The sequence below is a fragment of the Rhyacophila brunnea genome, unplaced genomic scaffold (assembly GCF_057557595.1).
Source record: "Rhyacophila brunnea isolate RB1 unplaced genomic scaffold, BYU_Rbru_1.0 scaffold_8, whole genome shotgun sequence".
Taxonomy (NCBI): domain Eukaryota; kingdom Metazoa; phylum Arthropoda; class Insecta; order Trichoptera; family Rhyacophilidae; genus Rhyacophila; species Rhyacophila brunnea.
Genome location: NW_028233350.1, coordinates 35,128,880 through 35,146,922, shown reverse-complemented (window position 1 = coordinate 35,146,922; position 18,043 = coordinate 35,128,880). Strand labels below are relative to the sequence as shown.

Genomic DNA, 18,043 nt, shown 5'->3' with positions numbered 1-18,043 from the left:
TATAATGTGAAATACTCTAATGAGTCAAATGAAAATTATTACGTATCGATTTATTATTTTTTGAGAAATCTTTTGATAATGTGTATCGCACTGGGAATAAGTTGTTATGAGCCCGAAACTAATTTAGAAAATTTACGAGACGGCTGCTTATATTACAAGTGTATTTGAAGGCAAATCATTTGGATCATATTTACAGTCATAACTATATGAAGCGCCGAGCGCCAAAGGAGCTCAAGCACCATTTAACAAAAATGCTACAAAATGGCCGACAAGTTTTCAGTGAATTTATTTTTTTAATTTTAAACTTGAATGTTGAAATGGACAATTATTTTCTAAGCAAAGCAAATTTAAAAAAATCAAAGTATTATTTGCAATAACATTTAATGAAAAATATCTATTGGATTCCAAAAAAATGGTGTTTGAGCCCCTTTGGCATATAGAAAAATGAAAAAAGGTGGCACTTGATACTTTTTTTTGTTGCATAAGCTTCTGTGGCATTAACATTTTCAAACTCAAATAATGGCATTAATTTAAAAAAATAAATCATTTAAAAAAAATGTTTTATTGTAAGGGTTTGGATAGCAATAAAAAAACATTTTGATATAAACAAATTTTATTATGCCAAATAAACACTGAAAAAATGGTCAAATTTGTTATGATTGTTACATGAGTTTGTTTGGCATAAAATTTGCCTTATAATATTAACCTTTTAACAGCCCAGCTGAAAGTACTAGGTATACTCCCCAGGGCCCAGGAATTAATTATATTATAAAAAAATTAAAAGAATAGTGAAAAGTCCAATATAATGCACTTACATATATGAGACCTCAATTGAAGTTCGGCGAAAAAGTTTTTCATACACAATTTCGTGAAAATGTCTGAAAATTTTCAGGTATGGTATGGTTGTCACAACACTGCACTTACAAGAATTAGTTGAATTTTTTTTTTTTTTTTAATATACTTAAGTATTTTGAAAAATAAATTTTATAGTATTTTTGTAAAATGTCACCATAAATACTTATAGCACTAAGAAGTATACTAAACACATTAAAATCACTAAAAACTTTCTTGTGTATGGAAAATTTCGAAGCACGGTTCAAAACACAGAGCAATGTCGCACTGCTTGCACAAATACCTAGTTTCTTTCCGTCTTTTCTGATTTTTTGTATTGGCACATACATAACATCTTCTTGCCGCATTAATTTTATTGTTAGTAGGTGGTATTTTACCCAAAAAATGTCTTTCTGTTAGCCTAGAGGGTAAGGGTGCTTTTCGCTTCAAAAGAGTTTTTGGTTCTAACTTATGTTTTTCGATCAGTTGTCCGATGACTTTCAATTGAAATTCACCCAGCGGTTGTTTTTTTCCAGTTTTTTGTTGGAACAATACATGGGCATTCAGCAGAGATAAATCTATCAAATGGAAAAAAAGTTTTTTGTACCATTTGACAGTTTTTCTTGTCGAATTTACAGAAGAAATTATCATATCACTACGATCCACAGCACCCATGTTTTTATTGTAATCAACAATGCATTCCGGCTTGGAAATCGGAATTTTAGTCTTATAGTCTACTTTTCCAGTAGGTTTGAAAGTATTGTTGTGAATTGTGGACAACATTGTAACATCCTTTTTATCCTTCCACGCCAAAGCCATAATTTCGTCAGTATGGAATGTATCGGTTTCCCCTTTTTTCAATTTCTTAGTAAATTTGGGCATCCCAATTCTGTTTCTCCTTACGGTTCCACAGGCATTCGTCCGGTGATCATAAAGATACTTGAATAACGTTGGGCTGCTGTACCAGTTGTCAATGTACAATGTATGCCCTAGTTCCAAGTATGGTCCAAGCATCGTTACCACCACGTTGCCCGATATACCGATGTAATTATTTTTCTCAATTTCAGTTTGTTTTCCGGTATAAATGATTACATCTAAGACAAAACCAGTTTTGCAATCAGCCATTACAAAAATTTTTATTCCGAAACGACTAGCCTTCGTCCTGATGAATTGGCGGAATAAAAGTCTGCCTTTGAAAAGGAGAAGACTCTCATCAATACATATGTTCTGATATGGACACATGTACTGCTTGAAAGAAATTTTCAGTTCCTCCAGGACCTGTCTAATTTTATATAGTCGATCTCCGGGAACCTGCGTTTCATTGTCACAAAAATGCAACATTCGATGCATCAGTTCGAAACGATTCCTGGACATGGTTTCGGAATAACATGGTGAAAATAACAATCTGTGGATAGACCAGTGTTCAGATATTTTATTCCGTGAATTCCTTGACATTAGCATACACAGCCCCAAAAATGTGTACATATCATCAATTGTGCAGTCTACCCATCGCCGTAGACGATCACTCAAAACTGTGATATTTTTTGTGGCAAATACAAATTGTCTGTTGGTCTCTCGGACTAACATTTCAATAAAAGAAATATCGATGAAACATTTGAAATAGTCCATTTCGAGTGCATCCGAAGTCAAATTATCAGCTTTGCATCCCGAAACGTTAGCATCGAAGGAAAATGCGCGTGGCTCAAACATATCCGATTTCCACTCAAATGTCGGTCTTTCAGTGGATTCCGGTGTGATAATTTCACTTTCATCGACTTCCAAAGTTTCCTCAAGTTCGACATCCGAATCATCACTTCCATCGTCTTCAGATTCAACTGTTTCGATAAGGTTATCGATTTCACCAACTTCGTCGATCTCATCCATTTTGAATAATAAAATTTGTAAAACTAAACTCGTAAATAAAACACTTTGTATACGCAAATCGAATCCGAAATACAAATAAAAAATAGTCACAACACTTAGTCCTTTGTCAATTTCTATCTAAAAACATCGAAAATCTTTCTTTTCATTCATGTTTAGTAGGTAAAATCTAAAACAAAACTCGTAAATATAACACTTTTTTATACGCAAATTGTATATGAAATATAAATAAAAACACTTGGTCACTCAATAGAAATTAAATTTCAATGTAAAAACATTGAAAACATTCCAATTATAACGCAAATCTGAATAAGAAAGCATTCCGAATTAGCATCCCGACTAAATGATATTCCGGCGACAACTGACTCATCACTATCGAATCATATCAACTGCCTATTGTACAAGATATCCCAGTGTGCAGGGGAATTTTGAGCTAACCCTGATTTGGCCTCTCGGGAAATTCCCTTATTCTCTCGATGTATGCGCCGTACAAATGTTTTTTGCTTGCAAGGTCTGATCAGAAATGTAGTTACACGTTTTAAAATTAAATAAATAAATATTTGACTCATACAAGCGTGTAGAACGGCTCGGCGTATATCGTACGGTACGGGCGCCTGAATAGCCGCCGTGTATGACGTAAACGTTACGTTACGGGCAGCTATCAGGTTAAATACGTTTTTGCCATTACAGCAATGATTTCAAAGCTTTTGGATGGTTTTTTTTGTAATAACCGTCTATATACCCAATATTATTAATAATACTAAATCAAATCGTTACTCCAAACTGGCCAAAATAACAAAATCATTATTCAAATTTAACACCATCATTTTTTCTCAAGGATTCGGGTGATTTTTTAAATACTGTTTTTAGTGTATATCTTTAGTAATTGGATATAAAATAAGATGAAATTAGAAATAAGAGTTATTTTCCTTTATGGAAGTAAATGTTTAGTGGACATAATTACTAAAATGACGTTAATAACCATATTTCAAAAGTAATCTAAAATATTTTAAACAACAGCGTATGTGAAAGAAAAACGGATAAAACATGTTATACTTACCATGATTTTCCTCGTTTACAGGTTTAACACACATCGAAATTATTTTTGTAATCCTTCAGCTCATTTTTAGTTTTTTTCACTGTTGAGAACGTATATTCAAAAAAAAAAATCTGACAGCTGTTTTGGTCTTGCACTCTCCATAGAATATTGGCAGATAAGCTTCTGTGGCGTGTCGACATAACGACCAAAACAATTATGCCACAGAAAATAAATCTCTATTGTAAAATATCTATAATTATTTGAGCGATAAGACTTTGTGGCATGATACATATCGATTTATAGAAAAAACCTACATTCAAATGCCAAAAATCGTAAAGTTGGCGCTTGAGCTCCTTTGGCACTCGGCGCCTCATATGTATGGACGATTTACACTTTATAGCCACTTCTCTACATACCGCTATTTCATTACGATTCTGTGATAAGCCAGGATTACATATTGGAGATTGCTTTGTGAAATACCACACAATGAAGAATTATAAATAAACTAAAAATAAGTACAGTATATTCATTATAAATCTATTTTATAGAAATAAAAAAAAAAAAAAAAAATTTACATTTTTTTCACCTATTAAATGTTTTATATTGAAATTATGCTTTTTACGGAAAAAAGTCTCGAGTGGGTGGTATGTACCTATAAAAAAAATTTCGAGTGGTAAAGGTTAATATTATTTACAAACTTTTCCATCGTTTAAAAGTTTGTAAAATTATTCATTCCTTTTTAGTCGGTGTTTCCGTAGATAATCAGTACTTAATATAATCTACCTTTGTCCGAAACTATATTTACTATTTCTGTTTACAAAACGTATGTCGACTGACTAGTGCATAAGCGGAATTATTTAAATATGTACTAGGTATTAATTGTCTTTTTTGTATTTAGAGGAACATCAACAACCAATTTAGGACAAGCGACAAGCCCGAGCAAGGATGCTACTCCCGTAATTAACATTGAGAGAGCTCAGTCAGAATCACCAGCTAAAGATGACGATCGTACCGTAAGAGGCAAAGGTAATATCTTGTCTGATACAGTCATATCTACTATCAAAGTATTCATAGTTATGTAATATTCACTTTAACTTGTAAAGAAATTATATAACAATACGGTGACAATATTAGGTAATACCAAACTTAACCCAAAGAGATAAAAACAATCGACCTGATTTACTGATACTTAATGGAATTAAAATTTAAATTCAAGGTAACAATTTTATTATTATGCAATTTTCAAGCGGACTTGGAGATTGAGTCTTTATATATTCACAAAACTGAAGCTGATAATTAGGTTACTAGACTGCGGCAAGTATAACGTGAAGCGTGGCCGTTTCGAGAACTACAGTCCTCCCTAGGCCTTTCCTCTTCGTTCCCCTCGCCGTGCAATCATTTGATTTTTGTTATTTGTATGTGCTGCAAGTTTGTGTAAAGTGTTTAAACATGCTAATAATGCAAGTGTTGAGAAAAGGTAGCAGGAGGATTATAAGTCATGTTATAACTTACTGCGAAGAAGAAAAAAAAGAAAATGAGCTCACTGGGCCTTTAAATAAGGTCGATGATAGAGTCGCTGCAATGACATGTAGATATTCTTCGACATTTCAGTTTTACAATATAACTAAAAATATTCTAACAGATTGGAAAAATATTGTCGTCTGGTATTGTATTCGATATTCAATTTCTGAACCAAAGTAGGGGGGGAAAGTCTCCTAATACTGGCAATCCTTTTATAATACATCGCAGCGCCATGACGGCGGCGGCCATGACACTTCAAGTTATAATATTCGCAGTCTAAGACCATGATTTGAATTACCCCATCTCTACCCGCCATGTATGTGCAGCCGCAATTTGTGCATGGCCACCTTCCATGATACTATGTCAGAATGAAAAGATTTTAGTGCCACACTTCCTTGTTCCGAAACGAAGCTGCATGGGACTGACGTAGCAATAATGCACCTTGGTGCTTAAAGAAAGAGTTCAGAAATTAAAAATGAATCTTGACTTACTCTTCTGTCATTTATCTTTAGTGACATGAAGTGTCTTCTGTACCCTTATACTGAAACTATGCCGAAACGGGCGTCAGGAGTTGAAAGTGATAAATTTAAAGAGGGATCGGCATTATTCCGTCCTCCACACGACCCTTGACGACTTTTCAAATGCCTCAAAGTTGGCCTTGGTTGATATCAAGTCGACTTGGTCAATTGGGCCCGTATATGGAAGGTCCCTGGCTAACAGCTCCGCTCAGTCGGATTCCATCAGCAGGCAGTCCCAGAGGATGTGTTCAGTATCTTGATAGTAGTGCCCACATAACATCAAATTAGCTGCAAGTCATTTCACATTGCCGTTTAATATGTAGTGAGTTGAACGCTTGTGCTTTGAAATATTATTGATAAAAACATCCATTTCTCGTAAAAAACAAAAAATCTGTTAATACAAGCAACACTCGGTTAAGATCCACACGAACCTCTTAGGATCGAACATGGTAATGTACTGTAATTTTACAAGTAGTATAAATATGTAGAAGTTATTTTCGAAAATGAACCAACATTATTTTGATGAACAATCGTGTAAAATCCCAAGTAGCAATAAGTAAGTAACCCCAGTTTGATGGACTCCTGATATACTAATTTGATATTCAAATTGATTGTGTAGTTATGGTGAACCTTGCACCTCGAGGGGCAGGATCCAGGCACCGCTGCACTTCAGAGACAGGTGGAAACAACTCCAGTCAGTACGCGGAGCAGGAGGTGGCAGAACTCCTCGCCATGTTGCGGGAGGGTGACAGTCTTGAGGAGCAAGGAGACATTCTGCAATATTTGGTTGACACTCATGGCTTAGACTTCAACACTGGTAAAAAATATATATCATCCAACCTTCATTGTTCGTTAGAAAAAACAGGTCTCAAAAAAATACAACCTATGACATGTGTTTTTTTTAATTGCTTATAATTGATATTCCCTTGTGAAGCCATTCACTGATACTTATATATCCAATTGAATGTGAAGCCTGTATTTTATAAAGAATGAGTAGATAAACTAACTCATTTGGTCTTTTCATGAGATTCAATGGTCTCTTGGTGACATTCATGTTAATTCATGATAATTTTATAAAATGTATTTATCATTTGGTAGGTAATCACTCACTAGGTGCATATAAAAATAATTATTCAATATTCATAATGTATAGGTAGATATCAACATTTTAAATTTGAGTTTATATAATATAAATAGTGACAATTCTATGTGGTGGGGTGAGAAAAATGTGTCAATGGTTCTCAAACTTTTTTGTGTTGAACACTAGTTGTGGGTTGGGTGAGTTTGCTATACTCGACACAGTGTCTCACATCTTGGAATCAAACTACTTACCCAGTGACATACATAGGCAAAGTGTTGTCCTTAAGTAGACCCAAAATACCACTTCATATTATTTTTAGTTGCTGATATACACTTACACAGATTATTTGAGCTGCAGGCGATAAATTGACTCAAAATCTATTCTCAAAAGTTGTAATATTCGTATTCCTTCCTTATTTTGCCGCCTCCAAGCAACGTATAACCTCTCCACATGGGATATTACTACAGCTAACCTCATTTCTCTCAGATTTCAAATCCATGTGAAGTTTTGAATACTATCTCTCGAAATATTATTTAAACTTGTTGCTAAGGTGGGACAAATACTTTTCAAAAATGTAATTATAATTCGTAATCTGCGCAATTTTAAGGTTAAGGCCATTGGACCCGTTTTTTCCTGTCTTCTCAGAATTGTGGAAATGGCAAGGACGTTTAACACGAATTGACACATAATAAACACTTTATTTATTTAAAATCTAATAAATAATATTCAAATAAAACTTTTTGTGTCATTAAAATTTTCTGATTCGCTTTACTTTTTAAAATAAATGACAAATAGTCAGTCCTGTTTTCGAAATTGGCCAAAACGACTGTCACGCCACAGTGAATTTTTGAACTTAATAATAGTTTTGCAGGTATATATTGTATGAAAGAAATGGGTAAAATAATACATTTGATTGATTAACCCACGTACTTTTTTTAATATCAGAAAAATAAATATTTTAAAGCCATTTTAGTTTGAGTATACATCAGCCAATTTTGAATGATTTTTTCTCACAAAATAATATATACTGCACAATAAAAATATTTTTTTATTATAATATAACATTCAAGTAATACTATAAATAATAATTAACCATGAAAAAATAAATAAAACCCTATAAATTCGATACAATTAGTGACGCTATATTACCAAAACACGTCGTACGTTTTCATGTATTTATCCTATTTTCAGACAATTTAGAAATATAATTATTTTGCAAAATTAACAAAAAGAGACCATTTAATCGATTAATCCATATAGTTTTTCTAATTTCTCATTTCTAACCTTAGTAGGCTTCTGAATTTCAACGGTGATGACATCTTTTTTTTCCAAGTCGCGAACAGTATTTTAACTCATAGAAAAATGACCTTTACTCGCATTGCAGTAACAATCAAATTGGCAAGACCACATGACGTAGACCAGGTGTTATAATTTGTGTTGACAAATCAAACATCATAAAATACCAGTGAATGTCAAACTGAGAAAAATGTAGTTATATTATATTATTTATTATCTTGTAATACAAATGGTTGCAGCATGTGAGATATTGTAAGATAATTGAATCTTATAACCACAATGGCTACAAAGAAGTCCTAAAGGTATTCGTTCGGTGCAACATTTATAAAAAAAAATATTTTGGACTTGAGCAGTTTAGATAAAATATAGGTGGACTTTAATTATTTTGATAAATACCTACTTGGTTGGGCTTTAAGCGATTTGAAAAACTTTGCATGTACTTAATACAGTTTTTATGTACCTGGGTCGCCATGTTTTGTTATTTTCAAAGGGACGTATCCAGGAGTATGTTTATTGGCATTATCAATAGAAACAAAATAATATTATTTTTCAAGGTCTATTTATTATCGATCTTAAGTGGTTTATGTCACAAATAGTAAATTTGTAGAAAATATAAAGTAAAATACGTTTTCGAATGCTGTCATAGTAATGGCCACTGAAACATGTGTCATAATTTTCCTAATCGTCAAAATAATAATAAAATAAGTGTTTTGGGGCACAAAATCACGTAAATGTTTTATGATGTATATATATTTTTCAGATGGTTTCTGGTAAAATCTTTTTTTTTCATACTGCCACAATTCAACTATTCATAATTAATTGTTTGTTAAATTTTTCATTGTGCACTTTGACTTAATAGGTAGGTGATAAAGTTTTTACCTTACTTTATTGTATTAATTTATTGTTAAGTGAGAATTAGCTGCTTTCGTTGTCATTGTATATTTGATGAGTGCGCATCCTGACGATGTCGAAAGGCGAAACCAGGATCGCATAAAACGACTCAAATGAAATAGTACAAAACTTTTAGAATTTAATATATTTAATGCCGAGTTGAATTGAATGGAATCACCTTAGGCATTTATTAGTAATTATTTAACTCAAGTAAAACATATATTGAGGTAAGAACCTATTTCATTGAATAATAAAAACAATATTACTCTTCACATCACAAGTGACAAGATTTATATGAATTGTGTATTGCCTGAACTCGTTGATCCTAGACTAACACGGTCGATGGATATAAGAAACCCTCAATATAATAATTATCAAGTTAACAATGAATATCTATCAATATAATAATATCAATTATCAATTAATAGCTATCAATAGAAAAGAAAATAAAATTATAAAAAAAACAATTTATAATAGTTATTCTAATACATTGCATACCGTTAAACCTATACACTAATTAAGGAACCAATTATTAATTTTCTATACACTAATGTTCCGAAATCCTCCGCGGCGACCAAAACGTACTGCCGTCAAATACACGCTATTATAATAATTGTTTCTTAAATCATAATTGTTGTGTACTAAATTTAAAAAAAAACGTTCCTCGACAAATATTCATTGAATTGCTTTCTTTTATGAGTCATTTTTTTATAATTTAATAAAAACGCAATAATAACAGATATCTTTCATGCCATCTTGTGAATGTTTTAAACTTATAATTTGTAATGTTAGCTTATGAAAATGAATAAAATTATATTTGTTTACACTTTCGTGTTTTTTAGTATTAGATTTTTTTTTGAAAAATATTTGCACTGAATTTGAACCTACAATATGATAGGTTCAAGAAAAGGTGTCACTTCACAAATTCAGCATATCAATAATATGAGGTTCTTATTTAGAGGTCTACTATTTTTATTCTTATAATTTATTCTACCGACTACAAAAATGTTTATAAAATTTGTTAGGAAAAAAATATTATTAATTCAACACTTTTAAAACCTCTGATTTCGTATCTACTATGTGAGACGCCAAGCGAAGGAAGCGATTGCGAATAAACCCATACGCCTTAAGTTGTTTCTATATAGTATCATCTATCATTGCGACCATGCACAAGCACGCCGTATTAAGGTTGTTGGGAGTCATAAAATTTTTCAAATAGCCTGCGGTGCTCCCAGGTATTGCCGCGGCGCACAGTTTGAATAACAGTACCATATATGGTGAATACCAAGTGATAGATAAATTTTATGAAATTAATTTATTTTTGCCCATGTTTGGACCCTTCAAAATGACAATAACTTAGCTACTGGCTTATTATATTATTCCCTGTTATATATTTTTGCACTTTATCCTTAAAAAACAGTTGTACAAATATGTGAGTATGACCACATATATTTTATAAACCGGTTTGATATCTTTACTTTTAACCCATAGAACATAATATGTACAATGGTACAAGAAAACATCCGTGTGTTGTGAATCTGAATTTGTTTATAAAGACTTTATCATAGAACACTAACATTATAAACTTTGTGTTGGTATGTAGTATATCTTTTTACAAGCTATGCATTTCTGAAAAATGCTTTGCTGTTAGTACTTTGTTGCATGAATATTTTCTTCAATAAACGTAATATTACATTATTGAAGCCTGTTTTCAAGTTTAGCAAATATTTACTCTAAATAATGTGGGTTAGGAATACAATATTACATCATTAAAAAATATTTTCCTGTTGAATAAAAATCCATTTTTTCAACGTAGTCATTCACCATTTAAAGATAAATACAGACTCGTGACAGGGGTTACCTCATCGCATGGTTTGTGGAATTTGCAGAAATGTCCACATATTTAAGTGGTGTACTTCCGCAAGACATAGGTACATACTGAGGAAGCCTCTACCGAAATTCTGTACTCACCTTTAAATGGTATTTTGTAAACAGTTTGCTACATAATATTATTTAATACAAGCTTTTTGCTATCTGATTTTCTTATTATGCAAATTTTTAACTAGACTCAATCATCCATGCTTTATTGCTTTTCAAAAATTCAATGACATTACTAAATAAATATTGTCTTTGGATACATTGATTATTTTTTAGTACTGGCAAATTTGTATTGTAATATACCTACATTCAAAAATAAATATTAATTATTTCTCTCAAATGACAGGAGTGCCAACTACTCAGTGGCTTGTTAGGGTAAAATCAATAATTCTTTCCAATGTATATTTATATTTGTAAATAAATACTTACTTGTTAGAGATGTGACTTTTGTGATTTTTGTATTTTGTTGTGCCTAAAATTGCAAGAATTGCCCATTTAGAGAGCCACACGGATTTTGTGACAGACAGAGATGGAGCATCGATAACAGTGCAAAAGCCTGACAACGCGAATAATATGCAACATCACCAGAGTTAGTAATAATCATTTTATGTTATTAATCGTATAAAAAATACCATGTTACGTACATACATGCACCTGATGTCATATTATAATAATTACCACTGGGATTATAATTAACCCATTGTTTTTATTTGCATTCTTCACTTTTCATTGTTTCAATATATTAAATACTTACCCACGCGGAATTATTACACTTTTGATAACTTATTGACAAATCAAAATTGTCTAATTATTTTTCAATAATAACGCATTCCATATTGACTTTAATTACCTATTCACATTGCAGTAATTTAAAAAAAAAAATGGATGGCAACACTGAGTCAACTGGTTGGTAAAGAAAACAGTTTTAAGCCTGGGGTCGCATCATACTGATGATACATTGCCTACAAAAATAAGATTTTTGTATTCTCTAATATGGCACAAATACGTCTTTTATATGAATGCGTACTTCATTACATATTATCGATCTAATGGGCCCCGAGCTAATCAATATTCTCAATTATTGCATTTCTAATCTTTTCAATTAAAAAAAATCAAGAGCATCTTGTAGCCAAATGTTTTTTGCAACTGCATGTTTTACATATTTAAAAAAAAAAATTGCATACGAAGCATTAAAAATTTAGCAAAACTTGCTGTGGATTTAATAAAGTTACTTACTAATCAATGACAGGCATGATACGCACATACTATAAACATAACTAAAAATCTCAAAAATAGAATAGTAGATAAGAATATAATTATATTATTAATTTCAGGATATGTCATTGTATTGATATTACAATAAGGTTGAATGCATGATTTTATTTGCTGCACATAATACATTTAGGAATAACATTCATAATATTGCAGATATTCATATTGTTGTAAACATTCACAATGTTATAAATAAAAGTAAATTAAATATGTACACTAAAACCTTGATGTAACAGACTGAATCGGGCGCAGGGGTGTCCGTTAAAGCCAAAAGTCAGTTATATAAACGTCGCCCTAAAAGCAAAATGGCACTTGTGCAAAAAAAATTAAAAGAGTTTTGAGTAAAAAAAACGTGTGGAAGCTATTTCTTAATATTTTGAAATAAAATTCAGAGCACAGGTGACTTATTTATTACTCACAGATTGAAATGTAATTTTTTTAATTTTTATATCTTGTGAAAATTCTCAGCACAAGGGACCATTTTTCTGCAACAAAATCTTTTTTTTGTACAAAGGCCTTTACACATCTTAAAATAATTACACATAGTACATTTTTTTAATATTATTTTTGCAACCACTGTACATAGACAGGCAAAATCGTGTACACGTTACGTTTTTATTGTTATTAAAAAATGAGAAATTAAAATCATTCAAATAACCAGTGATCTTAAACTCTAAAAATAAAGGTTAAAATATATAAAAACACGAAAAATCTTATTGACATAGTACGTCACGCGACGCGACAACAGAATCAATTACCATGTTCGACACTGTGTGTCATGTGCTTATCATGCGCCAAATATTGTTTAATAGTGTGATACGGATCAGAAATTTCGTTTGTTAAATCGTGGTCTGCAGAATCGAGGTTTTACTGTAACACAAAACTGACATTTAGATAATTGGGGTCCAATTGAGGTTTTACCGTACAATACAGGTAGGTATTAAGTTATGACTATGGTTAAAATCATTTGACCATTTTTCAGGTATGCTCGAAATGGGAAGAGTTGTTACGGTGAAGGACTTGCTTAAGGGTCTCTACGAAAAGGCTTGTCAGCAAAAGCTTTGGGGCTTGGTGCGCCACACTGCGGGCATGCTCGGAAAGAGAGTAGAGGATCTGGCCAAAGCGGTGACAGATCTTCTCGTTCGACAGAAACAGATTACGGTCGGGATGCCTCCCTCCAATGAACACACCATCACAGCACCACTCCCAGAAAACGAACTCAGGCATCTTATTCATTTGGTGAGATACTTTAATTATCAGGAATATTGGTAATGCTATTATTCTAATTGATTACCAAAATGATCGATTAAATATCAGCTACTAAAACTGACCATAATTTAATATAAGGCATTGATGAGATTAATTTCTTTTGAGAGACAAAATTTGCTGATATATACATCTCTTGAGGCATGACTCCGTAGAAACAACACTTGCTTGGTTAATGTGTCATTGTTTAACTGGAAAGTAATACTATAACTAGACAACATAAGCATGAGGTTTTTGAAGTTCGGGTAGGTTCGCAAGTTTTCGGTCAGTTACAAAAATGGCAGCCCGTATGACACGTAGTAAATCGTTAAAATTACTTTCAATATGACTTATTAAAATACTTAAAATATAAATCGCGTATTACTATGACATCTCATCCGACTCCGCACCAATGTTTATTATCAAGTTTTCCATATATTGTGTCTATTCATATAAACCACTTGCCCTACAAGAATCTTCAATTTTTATATCGTGCTCACAACATTTTTTTCCATTTATTCGGTATGTAATTAACCCGGCACCTGCCTCAAAAATCGTATGACGCACCATAACTACGCATGAATTTCATTATCGTCTTTGTTCTATACTAAAAAAAGCAATAAAAAATATGTCACAGCTCCAGTCGAGAACCCAAAGCCATTAAGATAATTTCGACACACTAAAAAACCGTAATAAATCAGTTATAATATCAGAAACACTCGAACAAACGAATGCTATCCAAATTTGAAAGAACTTACTGCAAGACGCCATTTTGTAGCCAATAGTTAGAGCTCTGCGCGGTGTGTATTATTTCGACACTGGTGCATACGTTCCCACGAATTGGAGTGTTACCAATTTTCAAGTGCATATCGATAAATCACATATTAATGTCTTCGGGTTGAGTCGTAAACAAATATAAAGGGGACCCTTTTAATATATTTAAACTACACAAACACTTAACTTATTGAATATTATTGATAAATTAACACGAACTCACATATTAAAAAAAAAACAAATACAATAATAAACCTATTTTAAAATTCTTTTGATGTGTGATATATTTTAAAACAAGGTGAAAGACATAACGCAACATCACACGTTGGGCACATATAGCGAGAGAGTTTTGTTTTTTTCGGGTTTTTTTTAGAATTCCCGCATACGAAACATCTTCTTCTAGGCTTATCGGTATTTTGTGTCGGTAAAATGTATTCTGGCAAATGTCCCGTTGCACTTTTGGGCAATAATCGTACGGGATTATCGCTAGTTGACACTGTCGGCTTGGGCAGGGGTGCATTTGAAATTCTCACACAATATTTATCCACTAGTTGTTTTATTACGCAGAGTTGAAAATCGCCCAATGTTTTTTTGTCACATTTAATAAATTTATATAAATAAAAAGCATTTAATAAATATAAGTCGATCATGTGGAATGCGACTTTTTTATACCACTTGATCGACTTTCTCATACACGACAAGTTGCTAAGCATCATGTCGGACTTATCTACCGTACCCATATTTTTGTTATAATCTATAACACATTTTGGTTTTTCAATGTTTTCGCCAGTTCTATAGTTCACTTTTCCCGTTGGTCCAAATGATGCATCGTGGAGGGTGGATAGCATGTGAACATCCCTCCTATCGTGCCATTTCAGAGCCAAAAGTGGACTATTGTACTAAGCCTCGGTATCTCCCTTTTTCAGTTTGCTGAACTCTGGCATATCTTTACGATTTTTTCTCACTGTACCGCAAGCATTCGTTTTGTGAGAGTGAAGGTACTTAAAGAGCGCCGGACTTGAATACCAGTTATCACACCATAAGGTGTGACCTTTCCCGATATAGTCTTTCATTAGCGTTGTCACTACCGAACCGGAAATACCGAGATTTTCATTGTCTTGTATGTCTGTCCCTTCCCCACAGTAAATTATAAAGTCAATAATATATCCTGTCATTACGTCACACATCACAAACATTTTTATTCCAAATCGATGTCTTTTGGAAGGAATGAATTGTTTAAAAATTAATCTACTCTTAAACACGATTATGCTCTCATCTATGCAAAGATTCTGTTACGGTATCATCGTTTCCCTAAAAATTGTTCTTGTATGTTCTAACAGTTTTCTAATTTTAGCTAGTCTATCATTTGAGGCGGTCACACTAGGATCAGAAAAATGAAGCATTTGTAAAATAAGTTGGTATCGATTTCTAGCCATTATTTTCCCAAAAATGTCTGCATGCAGGTAAGGATCGGTACTCCAATGTTCCTCTATCGACGTGTGCTTATTTCGAGTCATCAGCATTGATACGGCAAAAAATGTATACAACTCCGGCACTGACGTGTCTGTCCAATCGTGTGACCGCGATTTCGGTCCGAGGTCTCCCGCACTGTACAAATGGTTAAAAAATCTATTCGTTTGGTTCAGTATTTCCGACATTATATTTTTATTCAAAAAATGTTCAAAGAAAAGACATTCGGGAGAGGATTCGTTCAAGTCGTTCGATGTCATGCCAGATCGACAATCATTGAATTCGTGAACTATTGGAATATACGGGCCAGTTTTCCACGACCGCAAAAATTCAATTGGCTCGTCAGAGTCCGTATCGTCAACGTCATGATCAGTCTCATGCTGTTCCAATTCCTCTTCCGACATATCATAATCTGAGTCCAATTCCTCATTAGTACGCACATTTTATTCCTCCATATTTACGCACTATAAAACTATGAAATGTTTTTAAAATGTTTAACTACAGTATTAGGGAATGCCAAATCACAGAAACCATTAAACTCACACACAATAGTTATTGATATCAGTATTAATTTTCACATTCACTAAAATGGGACACGGTGGACAGTACAAAAAGTATTTTAAAAATCGCGGTAAAATAAAATCATACGTTCAATAGTTAATCATGCCAGTTTTAATGTGATAAATACACCAGACAGCAAAAAAAGTATTTATCAACGATTGCGGTAAATATTCAACTTATATGCGATAAATACAATCCCGCGCAATGGCCCGCTCGGTTGAAAATCTGTCGTATACTGCGCAGTCGCGGCGCGCAATTCAAACTGATTTCTGTCGACCGGCAAAACTTGGCCGTACGAATTGGTTCGAAACTTTGGTGATTATTTTATATTTAGAACCAATGCTTTTAAAATATGTCATAGGTGGCAGGAGAAGGACAAATCAGGCCAAATTTACGTGAAAAAATCAGTCCCGTATGATAAATATGGAAGCGGTGACATCGATTTATACACATGCGCATTTCGAAATTTGCCTGATTTGTACAAGGTGTGTGACATCGGCGCCGGCTGGGTTAAGGAATAACTGATTTTATGTTATGTCATATCTATCGATTCTTTGCCTTCCCGCACTACTCTCTGAATGGTGCTAATAGGTACGTAAAGTTGCTTCGTTTGCCGATATAACAATATTAGATTTCAAATTGAACTGTTTTTTCATCACTTAAATATTCGGTCACATTAAAAACAATAATTTCTCGTGCTTGTCAATCTAAAGGTTTTTTGTAATACCCCGATCGAGATGGGGTATTTATTGTAAAACAGACTTTTCACACACATACTCTATGTGCACGAAAGTAACTGTGCTTCTGTGCAGGTCCGTGTTTAAGTTGTTTAGCTATAGGTACTTATTTAATACACTGTTATGTTCCAGCATCATATTTTGTAAGTATAAGTGTAATAAGTACAGTAAAACTTCATTAAAACGAATTCCACGGGACCGAAAATCGAAAAAAAATCGAATTACGAAATGTGAAATGTATGGGGGGGGGGGGGGATATATTAGAATTAAAAAAAATGATTTTCATTATTTTCATTTCCGATCATATGTACATACGTACTAATTAACTGGTGTTTACGTGGTAAAACTACATTATATTTTATTTCTAAGATGGTTGAGTTATTTATGTTGACTATAAACCTATCCTCCAGGCAGTTAGAAATAAATCTTTCTAATATAATAAATGGTAATGAACAAATAGGAAAGCAAATATTAACATAATAAACCCTCTAACTAAGCATGAACATTTGTTATCTGAAGGATGGGTGTATAACCCGAAACAGCTGTTAACATAAACAACTCAAATGTCATAGATTTGATGATAAGAAAGAAAATTTATTTTACAACATTTTTTTAAATGTGAGTTAAGATTTTTTTTTATTTCTTTCAAGGCATATGGAGATGATGAAAGTACTGCCATGTTAACACAAGAATTGCTGGTTTACTTGGCAATGTTTATTCGTACTGAGCCACAGCTCTTCTTGGAAATGTTAAGACTTCGTGTTGGACTCATTATTCAGGTCGGTTTTGAAGACATTACATAGTTACATTACATGATTACAGTTATACATATGTTTGTCTCATTTTGAATTGTAGGTAATGGCCACTGAGCTATCCAGAACATTATCTTGCGGAGGAGATGAAGCATCTGAACATTTGCTTAATTTATCACCGTTTGAAATGAAAAATCTCTTACATCATATTCTCAGCGGAAAAGAATTTGCTATAAACAGTGGTACGTTTTCTATTATAAATAAACAAAAATCTAATTATCTTTATTGAGAAATCT

General features: G+C 32.8%; 1 protein-coding gene across 7 annotated transcripts in view; it reads left to right on the top strand.

Annotated features, from left to right (window-relative positions):
* The window catches only part of LOC147064177 (putative phosphorylase b kinase regulatory subunit alpha), a 42,980-nt gene that overhangs the window by 11,571 nt on the left and 13,366 nt on the right, over positions 1-18,043 (top strand). For 4 of the 7 annotated variants that reach the window (XM_085959013.1, XM_085959012.1, XM_085959011.1 and 1 more), the window contains exons 9-13: positions 4,650-4,777; positions 6,410-6,607; positions 13,191-13,447; positions 17,646-17,774; positions 17,851-17,989. In XM_085959013.1, the coding sequence (XP_085815139.1) occupies positions 4,650-4,777; positions 6,410-6,607; positions 13,191-13,447; positions 17,646-17,774; positions 17,851-17,989 (851 nt within the window). Of the gene's footprint in view, positions 1-4,649; positions 4,778-6,409; positions 6,608-11,435; positions 11,526-13,190; positions 13,448-17,645; positions 17,775-17,850; positions 17,990-18,043 lie in introns of all 7 variants that reach the window. The other 3 variants (XM_085959008.1, XM_085959009.1, XM_085959007.1) reach the window with 1 other exon arrangement.